At 40.3% G+C, this 16,713-nt stretch overlaps 2 protein-coding genes across 5 annotated transcripts in view; both read right to left on the bottom strand.

Moving 5' to 3' along the window:
- LOC108899128 (protocadherin alpha-C2) overlaps positions 1-16,558 on the bottom strand; it is a 166,933-nt gene extending 150,375 nt beyond the window's left edge. The window contains exon 1 of one of the 4 annotated variants that reach the window (XM_051072321.1): positions 14,022-16,558. In XM_051072321.1, the coding sequence (XP_050928278.1) occupies positions 14,022-16,382 (2,361 nt within the window). In that variant the 5' untranslated portion in view covers positions 16,383-16,558. Of the gene's footprint in view, positions 1-445; positions 2,931-3,993; positions 6,513-10,731; positions 13,295-14,021 lie in introns of those variants that run through there. The other 3 variants (XM_051072329.1, XM_051072324.1, XM_051072328.1) reach the window with 3 other exon arrangements.
- On the bottom strand, positions 7,449-10,701 carry LOC108899137 (protocadherin alpha-8-like). The gene has a single exon (XM_018699418.2). It carries the CDS (start codon positions 10,006-10,008, stop codon positions 7,597-7,599), a length of 2,412 nt encoding a protein of 803 aa, XP_018554934.1. The 5' UTR covers positions 10,009-10,701; the 3' UTR covers positions 7,449-7,596.
- Positions 16,559-16,713: the final 155 nt, after the last annotated feature.

Below are 16,713 nucleotides of genomic sequence, written 5' to 3'. Positions count from 1 at the left end.
CTATGTCAGCACCATGGACAGCGCTGCGTAATATGTCGTTATGTTGTTCAAGATTTACTTGTGGAGTAGCCAAAAATATTGCTAATAAAGAAATATTGAATTGATAAACAAATCTTAAGTTGAAAATCAACACAGCGTTACCAATTCCACCATACACTTCAGCACCTCGGACAGAGCTGGGTCATAAACCATATGTAGCGCCACGAAATATGCTGTCCTGCTAGTGGCCACACATTATCTTACTTTAAGAGTGGCATAAAGGGACACTGATGTGGTGATAAGTGATAAAAATGATATGAAAAAATCTTTACTGCACATAGTAAGCAGTGTTTTTATATGTTTCCAAGCACAATCATATTTGTTAGGAGGAAATTATTCCAGTGTAACCCACTGTAAATTGTCTGTGTGGAAAAATATCTTAAACTGAAATCGAAAATGGTCTTACCTCTCCAGATGTCCTCCTCCTGTCAGGAAGCACTAGTGTATTTGCATGACTACCAGGGACTATAGTAGATCCTATACTCATCCTGGGTCCAACTAACATGTACCGTTTGTCTCCAGATCTGTACTGGATGCTGTGACACAGTGTCCCATCATAATTTGTCTCTTGTAGATATTTAGAAGTGTAGTCTGTGGATTTAGAGCACTGCATTGCAATCAGCACAATTATACTGATGAGAAAAAGTGTTGAAACTGAGCCCAAAGTTATGATCAAGTAAAAAGTCACATTATTCTCCTCATCTGCTTTTGCCGAGCTTTTAACATCAGAAGCTGCAAAAGCCTCTTTGGGCTCCACAACTTTGACGATCACAGTAGCTGTTGCTGAGAGAGAAACGTTCCCATTGTCTTTCACCAGTATAACCAGTTTATGCTCAGCCTCGTCTGTCTCTGTGAATGAGCGAAGTGTTCTGATCTGTCCTGTATAGCGGTCCAAGCCAAATAGACTGTGGTCAGTAACTTCTTGCAGTGAAAACAGTAACCAGCCGTTATATCCTATATCAGCGTCATAGGCTCTGATTTTAGTCACCAAGTGTCCTGCGTTCACATTGCGGGGAATCTCCTCCACACCTTCAGCAGAACCGTTAGAGCTGACTGGATACAGGATGACTGGAGCGTTGTCGTTCTGATCCAGAATGAACACGTTCACTGTGACGTTGCTGCTTAGTGAGGGAGTTCCAGAATCTGACGCAACAACTTGGAACTGGAAAGTTTTCAGTATTTCAAAGTCAAAACTTCTTAGTGCAGTGATGTGTCCGTTACTAGGATTTATATTGAGAAAGGACATAATATCATTTTGATTCCCTTCTCTAATAATATGATATGAAATAGCTGCATTGTCATTCAAATCACTGTCACTTGCGCTTACAGAGAATATTGATTGTCCAGCAACATTATTTTCTAACAGGTAAAATTGCAATGGATTCTGTGAGAATTGTGGACTGTTGTCATTTGCATCTAATATCTGAATGCTGAGAGTTTTAAAAGTCGATAAGGGGGGTTCCCCACAGTCAGTGGCTTTTATTATTATTTCATACTGTGGCACCTGCTCTCGATCCAAAAAATTCTTAGTAACAACCGAATATATGTTTTCCTTATAGGATGGCTGTAATTGAAAAGGCACATCTGAGGTTATGCTTGCAATAATTTTTCCATTAACAGCAGAGTCTTTATCCCGCACACTAAGCAGTGAAATTACAGTGCCAGGCTTTGAATCTTCAGCCACTGTATTTGACAGTGATGTTACTTCTATTTCCGGTGGATTATCGTTGGCGTCTTTTATCTTGATAATGACTCTACACTCACCCGTTAATGGAGGTTGCCCTTTATCTGATGCTTCAACATCCAATTTATAAACATCGTTTTCTTCATAGTCCACTACACCTTTCACTCTAATCTCTCCCGTTATTTTGTCCAATTCAAAAATGTCGTAGACTTTTTTCTTGAGAGTTTTTCCAAGGTTGTATTCAATTTCCCCGTTGGTGCCTTCATCGGGATCCGTTGCATTTATTTGAAATACTGATGTACCGACTGGAACATTTTCTTGTATCTCAATTTGGTAAATCTCCTTAATAAATAGAGGACGATTGTCATTAATATCAAGAACAATAATGGAAACATTTAGTGTGCCTGATCTCGGAGGTTTACCTCCATCAATTGCTGTTACGAAGAGCAAGTGTTTGCTTATTTTTTCTCTGTCTAGTGACTTCTTCAACACTAAAAATGGTATTTTATCCTCGTCGCTTTGACGGATATCTATTTCAAAGTGATCGTTTGACGTTACAGTGTATGTACGAATAGAGTTTATTCCAGCATCGGGGTCACGAGCAGTGTGCAGCTGAAATCGCCGACCTGGTAATGTATGTTCTGCTATTTCAAACGTCTGTTGTTTTTCAGGAAAACTCGGGGAGTGATCATTTACATCAGTAATCTCTACAACAACATAGTGTATTTCCAAAGGATTTTCGACTATGATTTTTAGCTCCATTAGGCAGGTACCACTGCCGTGACAGAGCTCTTCTCTGTCGATTTTCTTATGAACATACAGGGCCCCATTGTCCTGGTTTACCTCAAAAAATGTCTGTTTGGATTCAGAAACAATACGGAACCGTCGGTCAAACAAAGAGGCGGTATCAAGGCCAAGATCCTTAGCAGCATTTCCAACAACAGTTCCTTCTTGCACTTCCTCTGGAATCGAGTACCTTATCTCTGCCAAAGCCCGTTTTCCGAAAAACAGCAGTAGAACCGAGTAAAAAGAAAACCAGGGGGAGTTCCTTGTCCGGGTTTGTCTCTTAGTCCCCATTGTAATCCAGCAGAATGTGATACACAGAAGTTAGTTATCGCAGTAAATGTTTCTCTATATCCAAACCACTGTGTGTCGCATATTTACAAATAGCACAACACGATTCCATCGGATGGCGAGCTTGATTCAACTGGCTTCCCTGCTTCTTTCAGGAGGCAAACAAAAGCTTTGTGAGGGGAGGGACACAGTGCCCCAAGGTTTCCCAATGTATTACTGACACCGAGAGGTCGTTTGAGGAATATAAGACTATATATTTTCCAACGTCAAGGAAAGAAACTCTAACCAATGGTGCTCTTACATGCAATCAAGATTTCAAAATGTATATCCTTGTTTCAGGTGTTCACTTTAGGTGGCAAATACAACATGAACAGACTGTCTCTAGATTAAGTGTGGAAGAGGCGCATTAGTTGCAGTTGTTAAGACATGTAGTCAATGGAGTTTTAATAAATAAAATTATACAATTTATTAAGTATCTTAATTTAACGTCTTTGCCCATTGTATTCCACATGAACACAGAAAGCAAATGCGTTTCAGCATCACAGATAGAGATCTGAACTAGGCATTTTATCTTAAGTAAACAAGTCCAGCCTTGTGTGCATCACTCACACAAAACGACGGTGCACCAACAACATCCTGTTTTGAATTTAAGAATTTGGATGCATGTTCATAAATCAGATCACAGACAGGTGGTCCGAACAGAATTTTTTTTTTTTTTTTTAAATTGAATTATCACGTGACGTCCTTGGAAATGCAAAGCCAAGGCATTTCTATGTCGTGGACAGCGATCAATAATCAAACAAAGACTATGGTCTTTAAAATAGGTTACAGAAGATAAATTATTGTATGTTTTAAATGTTTGGTATTCACCAGCTTACATAGACTTAAAAATGACAAGCACGTGGTAAGTGAAGTATGGAGAAAGCAGAGGAGCAGTGAGACTCTTTTCGACACAGCAAAGCATAGAAAGTAAGCCTTTTGGTACACTAACTTACATACCAATGTCTCCTCCCATGGATGCAGTGAACAATGTTCGGTGAATATCGTTAGATTTATTATTTATTTATTCTGAATTGTTTGGTAGTGTTCTGTGCACTAGGAGCTTTAGAAATATAATGATATATGCGATTGAGCACAGATCAATTACAAAGCCGAATGCATAGAAATCTACTTTACATCAGTTTTCAAGCTCTTACCTCCTCAGATGGCCTCCTCCTGTCAGGGAGCACTAGTGTGTTTGAATGGCTGCCAGGGACTATAGTAGATCCTATGCTCATCCTGGGTCCAACTAACATGTACCGTTTGTCTCCAGATCTGTACTGGATACTGTGACACAGTGTTCCATCATAATTAGCCTCCTGTAGATATTTGGAAGTATAGTCTGTGGATTTAGAGCACTGCATTGCAATCAGCACAATGATACTGATGAGAAAAAGTGCTGAAACTGAGCCCAAAGTTATCATCAGGTAAAAAGTCACATTATTATCCTCGTCATCTTTTGCTGCACTTTTAACATCAGAAGCTGCAAAAGCCTCTTTTGGCTCCACAACTTTGACGATCACAGTAGCTGTTGCTGAGAGTGAAACGTTCCCGTTGTCTTTCACCAGTATGACCAGTTTATGCTCAGCTTCGTCTGTCTCTGTGAATGAGCGAAGTGTTCTGATCTGTCCTGTATAGCGGTCCAAACCAAAGAGACTGTGGTCAGTAACTTCCTGCAGTGAAAACAGTAACCAGCCGTTATATCCTATATCAGCGTCATAGGCTCTGACTTTAGTCACCAAGTGTCCTGCGTTCACATTGCGGGGAATCTCCTCCACACCTTCAGCAGAACCATTAGAGCTGACTGGATACAGGATGACTGGAGCGTTGTCGTTCTGATCCAGAATGAACACGTTCACTGTGACGTTGCTGCTTAGTGATGGAGTTCCAGAATCTGACGCAACAACTTGGAATTGGAAAGTTTTCAGTGTTTCAAAATCAAAACTTTTTAGCGCGGATATATGTCCATTATCTGAATTAATATTTAAAAATGCTGCAGTTTTACCTGGACCATTTTCTTCTCTGAGGATATGATAATTTAAAGCTGCGTTTTCATTCAAGTCTCTATCTGAAGCAGTAACAGAAAATATTGTGTTACCTGGTATATTATTTTCTATCAGGTAAAGTTCAATTGGATTATGCAGAAATTCTGGGTTATTGTCATTCACGTCAGATACATCAATACTCAGATTTTTGAATGTAGATAGGGGAGGCTGACCACAGTCTGTCGCTGTTATTTTGATGTCATAATGCGAAACTGATTCTCGATCCAAACGATTTTTCAAAACTAACGAGTACATATTATCTTGAAATGACGGTTTTAATTCGAATGGTACATTGTCTGAAAGACTACATATTACTTTGCCGTTCAAGCCGGCGTCTTTGTCTGTAATACTAATAAGAGAAACCACAGTCCCAGGTTTTGAGTCTTCGGATACCATCTTTGACAGGGATGTCACCTCTATTTGAGGTTTGTTGTCGTTTTCATCAAGCACTTTGATGATCACCCTGCAATCAGTGCTCATTGGAGGTTGCCCTTTGTCAGTGGCATGGACATCTAACTTATAAATGTCAACCTTCTCAAAGTCAATTTCGCCTTTTATTCTAATTTCACCAGTGTCTTTATCCAAGATAAACATATCATATATTTTACGGTCAAGTTCGCCACCAAAAAAGTATTCAATATCTCCATTTGCACCGTCATCCATATCAGTAGCCGTCACCTTAATTACACTTGTGTCAGTACTGACACTTTCAGATATTGTTACCGAATATACCTCTTGGCTAAATATAGGATGATTATCATTTGAATCGAGGACTATTACTGTGACATTAAGAGTTCCTGATCTTGGTGGATTTCCACCGTCAACTGCTGTCAGAATCAATTTGTGCTCGTGTTGCTTTTCTCGATCTAGAGACTTTTGCAATACTAAGAATGGTATCTTGTCCTCTCCCCTCTCTCGAATTTGTATGCTAAAATATTCATTGTGGTTTAATTTGTACACACGCACTGTATTAACGAAAACATCTGGATCGCGGGCAGTTGGTAACTGGAAGCGTTTGCCAGGAACTGTAGACTCAGATATTTCTAATATCTTTTCTTCCTCCTGAAAACTGGGTGAGTTGTCATTTACATCTATAACTTCTATCGCCACATAATGTATTTCCATGGGGTTCTCAGCTACCATTTTCAGGCTTATTAAACACGGTGAAACGCTTTCACAGAGCTCCTCTCGGTCGATGTTTTTATGCACATACAACACGCCATTGTTCTGATTTACTTCAAACTGAGCATCTTCAGTTCCAGAGACTATACGAAACCGTCTGTCCTCCAACGAGCTGATGTCCAATCCTAGATCCTTGGCGACATTTCCAACCACAGATCCCACTTTTACCTCCTCTGGAATGGAATATTTTATCTGAGCTGAAACCCGCTCCACGCAGCATAGTATCAAAGAAAGACGGAAGGCTACCCACCAAAAGTGTATTTCTCGTCTTTGTCCTCCGGCTCCCATCGTTTCAGTTTTTTATATCCACTCACGGGTTCTTACGAAAAAGTAAACTGTCTAAGCCATCAAATATATTGTGGAAATATGTTCTATATTTTCAACAGTGCAAATACCACAACGGCAACACTCGTTTATGTTGAAGGAATACTGTCTCCTATCTGGCGACCAGAACAAAACCTCTCAGGAAGGGGCAGGGCCAACACTATCATATAACAGTTTATGCTGATATGACACTGACACCTTCTGGACTGAGCACATTATGACCGAGGAAGGAAGACAGGATTGTGGTTGTAAACTGTGGTTTATAAAATCATATATGTTTTGCTGACCTTTTTGAGTGCAGGTTAAACAGTTTTAATTTTGAATTACGTATTTTTTCTACTGATCCACGTATGTTGTTTCCCTTCATTTCTGTATAGTATGACAATCAATTATCAGACAATCAACATTTTGTGTAATCATCACAGTAAACAAGCTTATTTTCTCTGCAATAACGATTTTGTCCATGTTATATCATTGTTTCATGGCAGGATAGTATAAGCAAAGTGTTAACTAAATTCTACAACAAAATTTGAACTTGTAAAACAATGTATCCTGAATGGATGCAGTGTAATGGTCATTACTTAAGTAAGTAAGCAAGGATGTGCCAATGTGCTTTTACTACATGGAGAGGTGGACAACATACATCTGGATTTCTAAAACACAGTAATGTGCTAATTAACAAACTCAATGATTGTAGGACTTCAAATGCAAACGACAAGTTTGTTCCATGAAATCTATAAATTAAATCCATGAAGTTTTAAAACAAAGCTTATTTTCTCACTCGAAAATGACTACAATATGAGAAAGCTTTACTCAGTGTCAGCACCATGGCCAGCGCTGCGAAATATGCAGTTATCTTACTATAGGTTTCCTCGTGGAGTTGCCTAAAAATGTCGGTTAAAAAGACATAAATTATACCAAAACCCCAATTAGATAATCACCACATTGTGACCCAAACCACCACACATCTACACTTGGACAGCACTCCACGGTTTGCGCCATGAAATGTAGTGTTATTTTAGTAGCCTAAACAGATGCTCTTAAGAGAGGCATGAGGGGCATGGATAAAACTTAAATGAAAAGGGCATGAAACGTTTTGGAGAATAAACAAACCAAGAACACCTAAACTTTTATGTTGTAAACATCATTTGTTATGTTTCTGTCATCTCTGGGGAGAAAATTATCTTAATGTAAACCGCAGTGAATTCTCTACGGTGCATGAAAAATATTGAATTTGAAATTGAAATCGAAACATGGTCTTACCTCCTCAGATGGCTTCCTCCTATCAGGAAGTACTAGTGTATTCGCATGGCTACCCGGGACTATAGTAGACCCTATGCTCATTCTGGGTCCGACTAACATGTACCGTTTGTCTCCAGATCTGTACTGGATACTGTGACACAGTGTTCCATCATAATTAGCCTCCTGTAGATATTTGGAAGTATAGTCTGTGGATTTTGAGCACTGCATTGCAATCAGCACAATGATACTGATGAGAAAAAGTGCTGAAACTGAGCCCAAAGTTATCATCAGGTAAAAAGTCACATTATTATCCTCGACATCTTTTGCTGCACTTTTAACATCAGAAGCTGCAAAAGCCTCTTTTGGCTCCACAACTTTGACGATCACAGTAGCTGTTGCTGAGAGTGAAACGTTCCCGTTGTCTTTCACCAGTATGACCAGTTTATGCTCAGCCTCATCTGTCTCTGTGAATGAGCGAAGTGTTCTGATCTGTCCTGTATAGCGGTCCAAACCAAATAGACTGTGGTCAGTAACTTCCTGCAGTGAAAACAGTAACCAGCCGTTATATCCTATATCAGCGTCATAGGCTCTGATTTTAGTCACCAAGTGTCCTGCGTTCACATTGCGGGGAATCTCCTCCACACCTTCAGCAGAACCGTTAGAGCTGACTGGATACAGGATGACTGGAGCGTTGTCGTTCTGATCCAGAATGAACACGTTCACTGTGACGTTGCTGCTTAGTGAGGGAGTTCCAGAATCTGATGCAACAACTTGGAACTGGAACGTTTTCAGTGTTTCAAAGTCAAAACTTTTTAGCGCGGTGATGTGTCCGTTACTAGGATTTATATTGAGAAAAGATATTATGTCATTTTGACGCCCTCCCCCAACAGCATGGTAAGAAATAGCAGCATTGTCGTCCACATCTTTATCCTTTGCACTTACAGAGAATATCGATTTTCCAGCAACGTTATTTTCTGACAGGTAAAACTGTAATGGATTTTGGGAGAATTGTGGACTATTGTCATTTACATCTGATATTTGAATGTTGAGGGTTTTAGAAGTAGATAAGGGGGGCTCACCACAATCAGTGGCTTTTATTGTTACATCATAATGTGACACCTCTTCTCGATCCAAAAATCCCGTAGTGACAACCGAATATATGTTTTCCTTATAGGAGGGTTTTAATTCAAAAGGTGCTTCTGAAGTTATGCTTAGAATAATTTTTCCATTTCCATTGGAGTCTTTATCCCGCACACTAAGAAGCGAAATAGCTGTACCGGGCTTTGAATCTTCAGACACTGTATTTGACAATGATGTGACTTCTATTTCCGGTGGATTATCGTTGACGTCTATTACCTTTATAATGACCCTACACTCACCTGTCAGTGGAGGCGTTCCTTTATCGGATGCCTCAATATCAAGTTTATAAACGTCGTTTTCTTCATGGTCCATTAGTCCTTTCACTCTAATCTCTCCCGTTATTTTGTCCAATTCAAAAATGTCGTAGACTTTTTTCTTGAGAGTTTTTCCGAGGATGTATTCAATTTCCCCGTTGGTGCCTTCATCGGGATCCGTTGCATTTATTTGAAATACTGATGTACCGACTGGAACATTTTCTTGTATCTCAATTTGGTAAATCTCCTTAATAAATAGAGGACGATTGTCATTACTATCAAGAACAATAATAGAAACATTTAGTGTGCCTGATCTCGGAGGTTTACCTCCATCAATTGCTGTTACGAAGAGCAAGTGTTTGCTTATTTTTTCTCTGTCTAGTGACTTCTTCAACACTAAAAATGGTATTTTATCCTCGTCGCTTTGACGGATATCTATTTCAAAGTAATCGTTTGACGTTACAGTGTATGTACGAATAGAGTTTATTCCAGCATCGGGGTCACGAGCAGTGTGCAGCTGTAATCGTCTCCCTGGTAGTGTTTGTTCAAATATTTCAAATGTCTGGTCTTTTTCAGGAAAACTCGGGGGGTGATCATTTACATCAGTAATTTCTACAACTACGTAGTGCATTTCTAAAGGATTTTCGACTATGATTTTTAGCTCCATTAGGCAGGCACCACTGCCGTGACAGAGCTCTTCTCTGTCGATTTTCTTATGGACATACAGGGCTCCATTGTCCTGATTTACCTCAAAAAATGTCTCTTTAAATCCAGATACAACACGGAACCGTCGTTCAGTTAACGAGGTGATGTCAAGGCCAAGATCCTTCGCAACATTTCCAACAATAGTTCCATCATTCACCTCCTCTGGAATCGAGTACCTTATCTGAGCGAAAGCCGTTTTCCCGAATAAAAGCAGTAACGCCACATGAAACACAAACAAATTGTATTCTCTCGTTCGACTTTGTCTATAGGTCCCCATCATTATATTACAACTTAGATAAAATACAAGAAAGGCTGCAACAGCGGCAAAAAAAATGTCTCCAACGCGTTGAGTATTGCACAGTTACAAAATACACAACATACATCCACCAGCGTTTGCTTGATTCAAACGTCTGCGCTGCTCTGGATGGCAAACAAAAGATTTTTGAGGGGAGGAACAAGGGGAGGGAAACTGCTATCGTTTCCCAGTGTTACAGTGACACCCAGGGGCCATTAAAAGAATAAAGTAATAGATTACATGTGCTCACTTTAACAGTAAATATTATGCCGCAAAATACAAATGGACAGATAGGATCCTCAAAGACAAACACATACTATTTGCACAGCTCAAAAGAAATACCAGAAACTTCATACCATTCTCGTTCTCTAATTTCGTTGACTGTTGATGGAAAAAAAAAACTAACCAAGTAACAGAACCATGGTTTCTAGGTTAATTAATGAAAACCAAAACAATTTCAGCACCATGGACAGGGATCACAAGCAAAGTCTGTCTTCTTTGAAATGGAATATGGAACATCAACCAGTGCATTTTTTTTTATCGTATGTTTGAGTGTGTTTATACGTTTGAATTTTGGTCTTGAAAGCTAAGAGAAATCCGTGGAGCAAAGCTTGTAACTTCAAAGTAATTCTGTATTTTGGAACAGTCACTTAACCATCATTTGTATTTGTGTGTGTTATTTGGTGTTAACAGTTTTCAAGCTCTTACCTCTTCAGATGGACGTCTTCTGTTAGGGAGCACTAGTGTATTCGCATGGCTGCCCGGGACTATAGTAGATCCTATACTCATTCTGGGTCCAACTAACATGTACCGTTTGTCTCCAGATCTGTACTGGATGCTGTGACATAGTGTCCCATCATAATTTGTGTCCTGTAGATATTTTGAAGTATAGTCCGTGGTTTTGGAGCACTGCATTGCAATCAGTACAATAATACTGATGAGAAAAAGTACAGAAACTGAGCCCAAAGTTATCATTAGGTAAAATGTAACGCTGTCCCCATCGTCAGCTTTTGTGGCACTCTTGATGTCAGATGCTGCAAAGGCTTCTTTGGGCTCCACAAGTTTGACGATCACAGTAGCTGTTGCTGAGAGTGAAACGTTCCCGTTGTCTTTCACCAGTATGACCAGTTTATGCTCAGCTTCGTCTGTCTCTGTGAATGAGCGAAGTGTTCTGATCTGTCCTGTATAGCGGTCCAATCCAAAGAGACTGTGATCAGTAACTTCCTGCAGTGAAAACAGTAACCAGCCGTTATATCCTATATCAGCGTCATAGGCTCTGATTTTAGTCACCAAGTGTCCTGCGTTCACATTGCGGGGAATCTCCTCCACACCTTCAGCAGAACCATTAGAGCTGACTGGATACAGGATGACTGGAGCGTTGTCGTTCTGATCCAGAATAAACACGTTCACTGTGACATTGCTGCTTAGTGATGGAGTTCCAGAATCTGATGCAACAACTTGGAACAGGAAAGTTTTCAGTGTTTCAAAATCAAAACTTTTTAGTGCGGATATTTGTCCGTTTTCCGAATTTACACTCAGGAAAGATGTCATATCACCCTGCAGCCCATCACCTCTCACAATGTGGTATGTTATTGCTGCATTTTCATTCAGATCATTATCAGTAGCAGTTACAGAAAATATTGATGCGCCCGGGGAATTGTTTTCTACCAAATAAAGTTCAAATGGATTTTCACTAAACATTGGTCTGTTATCATTTACATCTGACACCTGAACACGCAAACCTTTTGCAGAGGAAAGTGGAGGTTCACCACAGTCAGTGGCTGTTATTGTAATATCATAATGGGACACAGTTTCCCGGTCTAAACGCTCTTTTGTGACAAGAGAGTACATGTTTTCCTCAATGGATGGCGTCAAATCAAACGGAACATTATCCGAGATTTTACAGATAACTTTTCCATTAACACCTGAATCTCTGTCGGTAACACTAATGAGAGAGATAACGGTGCCTGGCTTTGAGTCCTCGGGGACAATGTTAGACAAAGATGTTACTTCAATATCTGGCTTATTATCGTTCATATCTTTTATTTTAATTACAACTCGACTTTCAGCCGTCCAAGGTAGCTGACCTTTATCTGAAGCCTGCAAGTCTAGTCTGTAAATCTCCGTGTCCTCAAAGTCTACTTTTCCCTTTACTCGAATCTCACCAGTGACACTGTCTAATTCAAAGGTATCGTGTACTTTTTTCTTTTGTGTTTTTCCAAAGGAGTATTCAATTTCGCTGTTCAAACCTTCATCTAAATCTGTAGCATTTAGCTGTATTACAAGAGTTCCTATCGGGGCATTTTCATCTAATGACACGGTATATGTATATTTGCTGAACACAGGGCGATTATCATTTGCATCTAGCACAGTGATAGTTAAATTAAGGCTCCCAGATTTAGGGGGCCTGCCTCCGTCAAGAGCCGTTAATACTAAACGATGTTCTGCCTTTTGTTCCCTGTCCAAGGGCTTTTTCAGCACTAAAAACGGTATTTTGTCCTCTTCACCGTCTCTCACTTCTGTATCAAAGAAATCATTTTGGTTCAACTTATATAATCGAACTGACTGTGTACCAACATCAGGGTCTCTAGCGGCATGAATTTGGAAACGAGTACCTGGAGGAGTATGCTCTGCTATTTCCAGTCGCTGCTCGTTTTCTGGAAAAGTCGGTGAATGGTCATTAACATCCGTTATTTCAACGCCAACGTAATGTATTTCCAATGGGCTTTCAACAACAATTTTCAGATTTATCAAACAAACCTTGGTTCCATCACAGAGCTCTTCGCGGTCAATATTTTTTCCAACATACAACACTCCATTGTTTTGATTTAACTGAAACAGAGCTTGATTTGGACCCGAAACAATGCGAAACCGCCTGTCTGTCAAAGTGTTAATGTCAAGCCCCAAATCCTTGGCAATATTTCCAACAGGAGATCCCACTTGTACTTCTTCTGGAACAGAGTATCTTAGCTGAGCCAAAATCCGCTCCCCGAAACACAGCAACAAAATTCCGACAACCCACCAGCAGTTCACTCGGCGCCTTTGTCCTCGCTCTCTCATTGTGAAGCAAAACAGCGGTGTTCTTAGAAATAAATACAGTAATCCACTTGCTCATCGAACTATTGCAATTAGATCCATTTCACCATTGTCAGATATAAGCACTCAGACAACAATATCAACCTCTTTTCATATTACTTGATACATAGCCTACGATGTGTACTCCGTAAGCATATCACCACCGTCAGAGAGGTTGGGCAGGGCCTGTACAGATTGAACAACACAACCATCATTTAGGCTACACTGACACCATGTGGCCACTGGGCAGCTATACCATACAAAATCCCAAGTGTTTTTAGTACCTTCGCTCGGGATCACTATTACAGTATGCTGCCCATAGCCCAGTGGAAACGGACAAACGATGAACTAATTGAAATGTCCCCCAAAAGTCTCACTCTGTGCAGGAAGCCTAGGTCTGTCTCTGCCAACAAGTCACCTACATGTTTTGTATTTCCCAGTAGTCTCCAGTAAGGATGTGACTCGGATGTGTGGTCATTGGACAAGTAATAGGACAAACAATAACACCTGAAATTATATGCATTGTCTATATGTGTTAAATTACTGGTTAAATAACATGTAACATCGTTAACTTTAAATTATATTGAAGTAAGGTAATCGAAGCAGGATAAAACAGGGCACATACATTAAATCTGCTCCATGATACTGTTTTGTTCAATACACTGTGGATTTGTTTTGATTAATTAATCAGCACGCGGCTGGACGTAAGGATGCTATCTGAATGGGGAACACACCCTTTATTCAGAACAACAGACCAAGTCATTATTCACTGAGGTCTATCTACTATAAATTGTACTGCCAAAAAGAAGACATATAAATAGATAAATATTTGTATAAAACGGGAGCAAAATTTCAGCACCATGGACAGCGCGGACAGTGTGTAACGCATATGATGTCATGTAAAAAACAAAAAAAACATTTACCTCTTCAGATGTCCTCCTCCTGTCAGGGAGCACTAGTGTATTCGCATGGCTGCCTGGGACTATAGTAGATCCTATACTCATTCTAGGTCCAACTAACATGTACCGCTTGTCTCCAGATCTGTACTGGATACTGTGACACAGTGTCCCATCATAATTAGTCTCTTGTAGATATTTAGAAGTGTAGTCTGTGGATTTTGAGCACTGCATTGCAATGAGCACGATCATACTGACAAGAAAAAGTACAGAAACTGAGCCCAAAGTTATTATCAGATAAAATATAATATTATTTTCTCCTTGATCGTTTGCCTTACTGGTAATATCAGATGCTGCAAAAGCCTCTTTGGGCTCCACAACTTTGATAATGACAGTAGCTGTTGCTGAGAGCGAAACGTTCCCGTTGTCTTTCACCAGTATAACCAGTTTATGCTCAGCATCGTCTGTCTCTGTGAATGAGCGAAGTGTTCTGATCTGTCCTGTATAGCGGTCCAATCCAAAGAGACTGTGGTCAGTGACTTCCTGCAGTGAAAATAGTAACCAGCCGTTATATCCTATATCAGCGTCATAGGCTCTGACTTTAGTCACCAAGTGTCCTGCGTTCACATTGCGGGGAATCTCCTCCACGCCTTCAGCAGAACCATTAGAGCTGAGTGGATACAGGATGACTGGAGCGTTGTCGTTCTGATCCAGAATAAACACGTTCACTGTGACGTTGCTGCTTAGTGACGGAGTTCCAGAATCTGATGCAACAACTTGGAATTTGAAAGTTTTCAGTGTTTCAAAATCAAAACTTTTTAGCGCTGAAATAGTGCCATTGGCTTCATTTATATTTAAAAAGGAGGTTACGGTGGGGCCAGGATTCTTTCGGTCGAGTGAATATGTGACTTCCGCATTTTCACCTCCATCAGCATCGGTGGCGCTTACTGAGAAAATTGACATTCCCGCCTTGTTATTTTCAGATACATAAAACGTATATGGACTTTCAGTGAATAAGGGACTATTATCATTAACATCTAGCACATCCACCTGTATCACCTTGGTAGACGACAGGGCGGGGCTCCCTAAATCTTTAGCCGTGATTGTAATTTCATACATATGTATTCTTTCCTTATCCAAATAGTCTTTGGTGACTAAAGAATATGACTGTCCGTCAGGAGAGGGCTTTAAGTCAAAAGGTAAATGGCTGGGCACACTGCAGACCACTTGTCCATTCACACCTGAGTCAAGGTCCGTCACACCCATCAACGCCACCACTGTGCCAAGAGGTGCATCTTCTGGAATGCGACTTGAAAGGGATGTGATCTCTATTTCGGGTTGGTTATCATTCACGTCTTCTACTTTAACAACCACATTGCAATGTGTGGAGAGAGACACAGCACCTTTGTCCGCAGCCAGTACCTTGATCTCGTAGACTTGTTTTTCCTCGTAATCAAGGCCCTCTTTCACTGTTAGTTTGCCAGTTCTGCTATCCAGATCAAACGGGTCAGATGAGAGTCCTCTAAGTTTACTCCTTAAAGAATATTCGATCTCACCGTTCATCCCTTCATCTGAGTCAGATGCATTTACTGTCAGCAGAAATGTCCCTATAGGTGCATTTTCCTTTATTGTTATGGTGTATTTCTGTTTATCACACACTGGTGAGTTGTCATTAATGTCAGACACAATAACAGTTATATTAATTGTACCAGATTTTGATGGTTTTCCTCCATCTGTAGCTGTTAATAATAACCAGTGTTGAGCAGTCTGTTCTCTATCCAAAGGTCGCTGTAATATCAGGAATGGAACTTTTCCATCCTCCCCAAATTCCTCAGTTTCCAAGCGAAAATACTGGTTATGGTTTAACTTATATGACTGTAAGGAATTCAAACTAACATCCAAGTCGTGGGCTCCTTCCATTTGAAATCGAGATCCAACCACAGCGGATTCAAGCACCTCTAATGTGTAGTTTTCTTCGTGAAATTTCGGCGGATTGTCGTTTACATCGAGTATTTCAATTATTACTTGATGCATCTCGAGAGGGTTTTCTACAACAGCTTTCAGATTTGTGATGCAGGGAACAGTTTTTGCACACAGATCCTCTCTGTCCACTCTCTGGTTCACCAGTAACACTCCATCTCTGGGATTTACCTTAAACAGATCCTGCTTTGTTCCTGACACCACGCGAAGATTTCTTTCTGCCAATCTTCCCAGATCTAATCCAAGGTCTTTGGCCACATTTCCAACTGCCGTCCCTGACTTTAACTCCTCCTGAATGGAATACCTTATTTGAGCAGAGATTCCTTCCAATTTAATCACAATCAGCAGTGCCAGACAAAAGAAAATCCACACATCCAGGCATCGTTCTTTGGTGTCCGTTATCGCCATTGTTTGGCTAAAAGCCTTTTAATCAACGATCTTAAATCCGTCAACAAAATTCTTGCGGAATTTTCAGTTTCTTCTTCGGGATAATAAACAATAAAGGTCTGCGAGAACCACCATTCTAGCAGAGGGATGAAGGATGTTTAGTCCGTCTTTTCAACCCTTCTCTTTGGGTTATTACTGAATGCACATGTGAAAAAAAGAGATGCCCTCCTCTCACACACCGCCATTGTGGTGATATATAGTGTAACAGCACCACCTATTGTTACTGCCTTGACGCTGCGGTGACGATTTACTTCCAATTTAGCCTGTAGGATTTTGCTGTCCCAGATCAGCA

This window comes from Lates calcarifer, linkage group LG8 (genome assembly GCF_001640805.2).
Source record: "Lates calcarifer isolate ASB-BC8 linkage group LG8, TLL_Latcal_v3, whole genome shotgun sequence".
Lineage (NCBI taxonomy): Eukaryota > Metazoa > Chordata > Actinopteri > Centropomidae > Lates > Lates calcarifer.
This window is presented reverse-complemented; position numbering and strand designations above follow the sequence as displayed.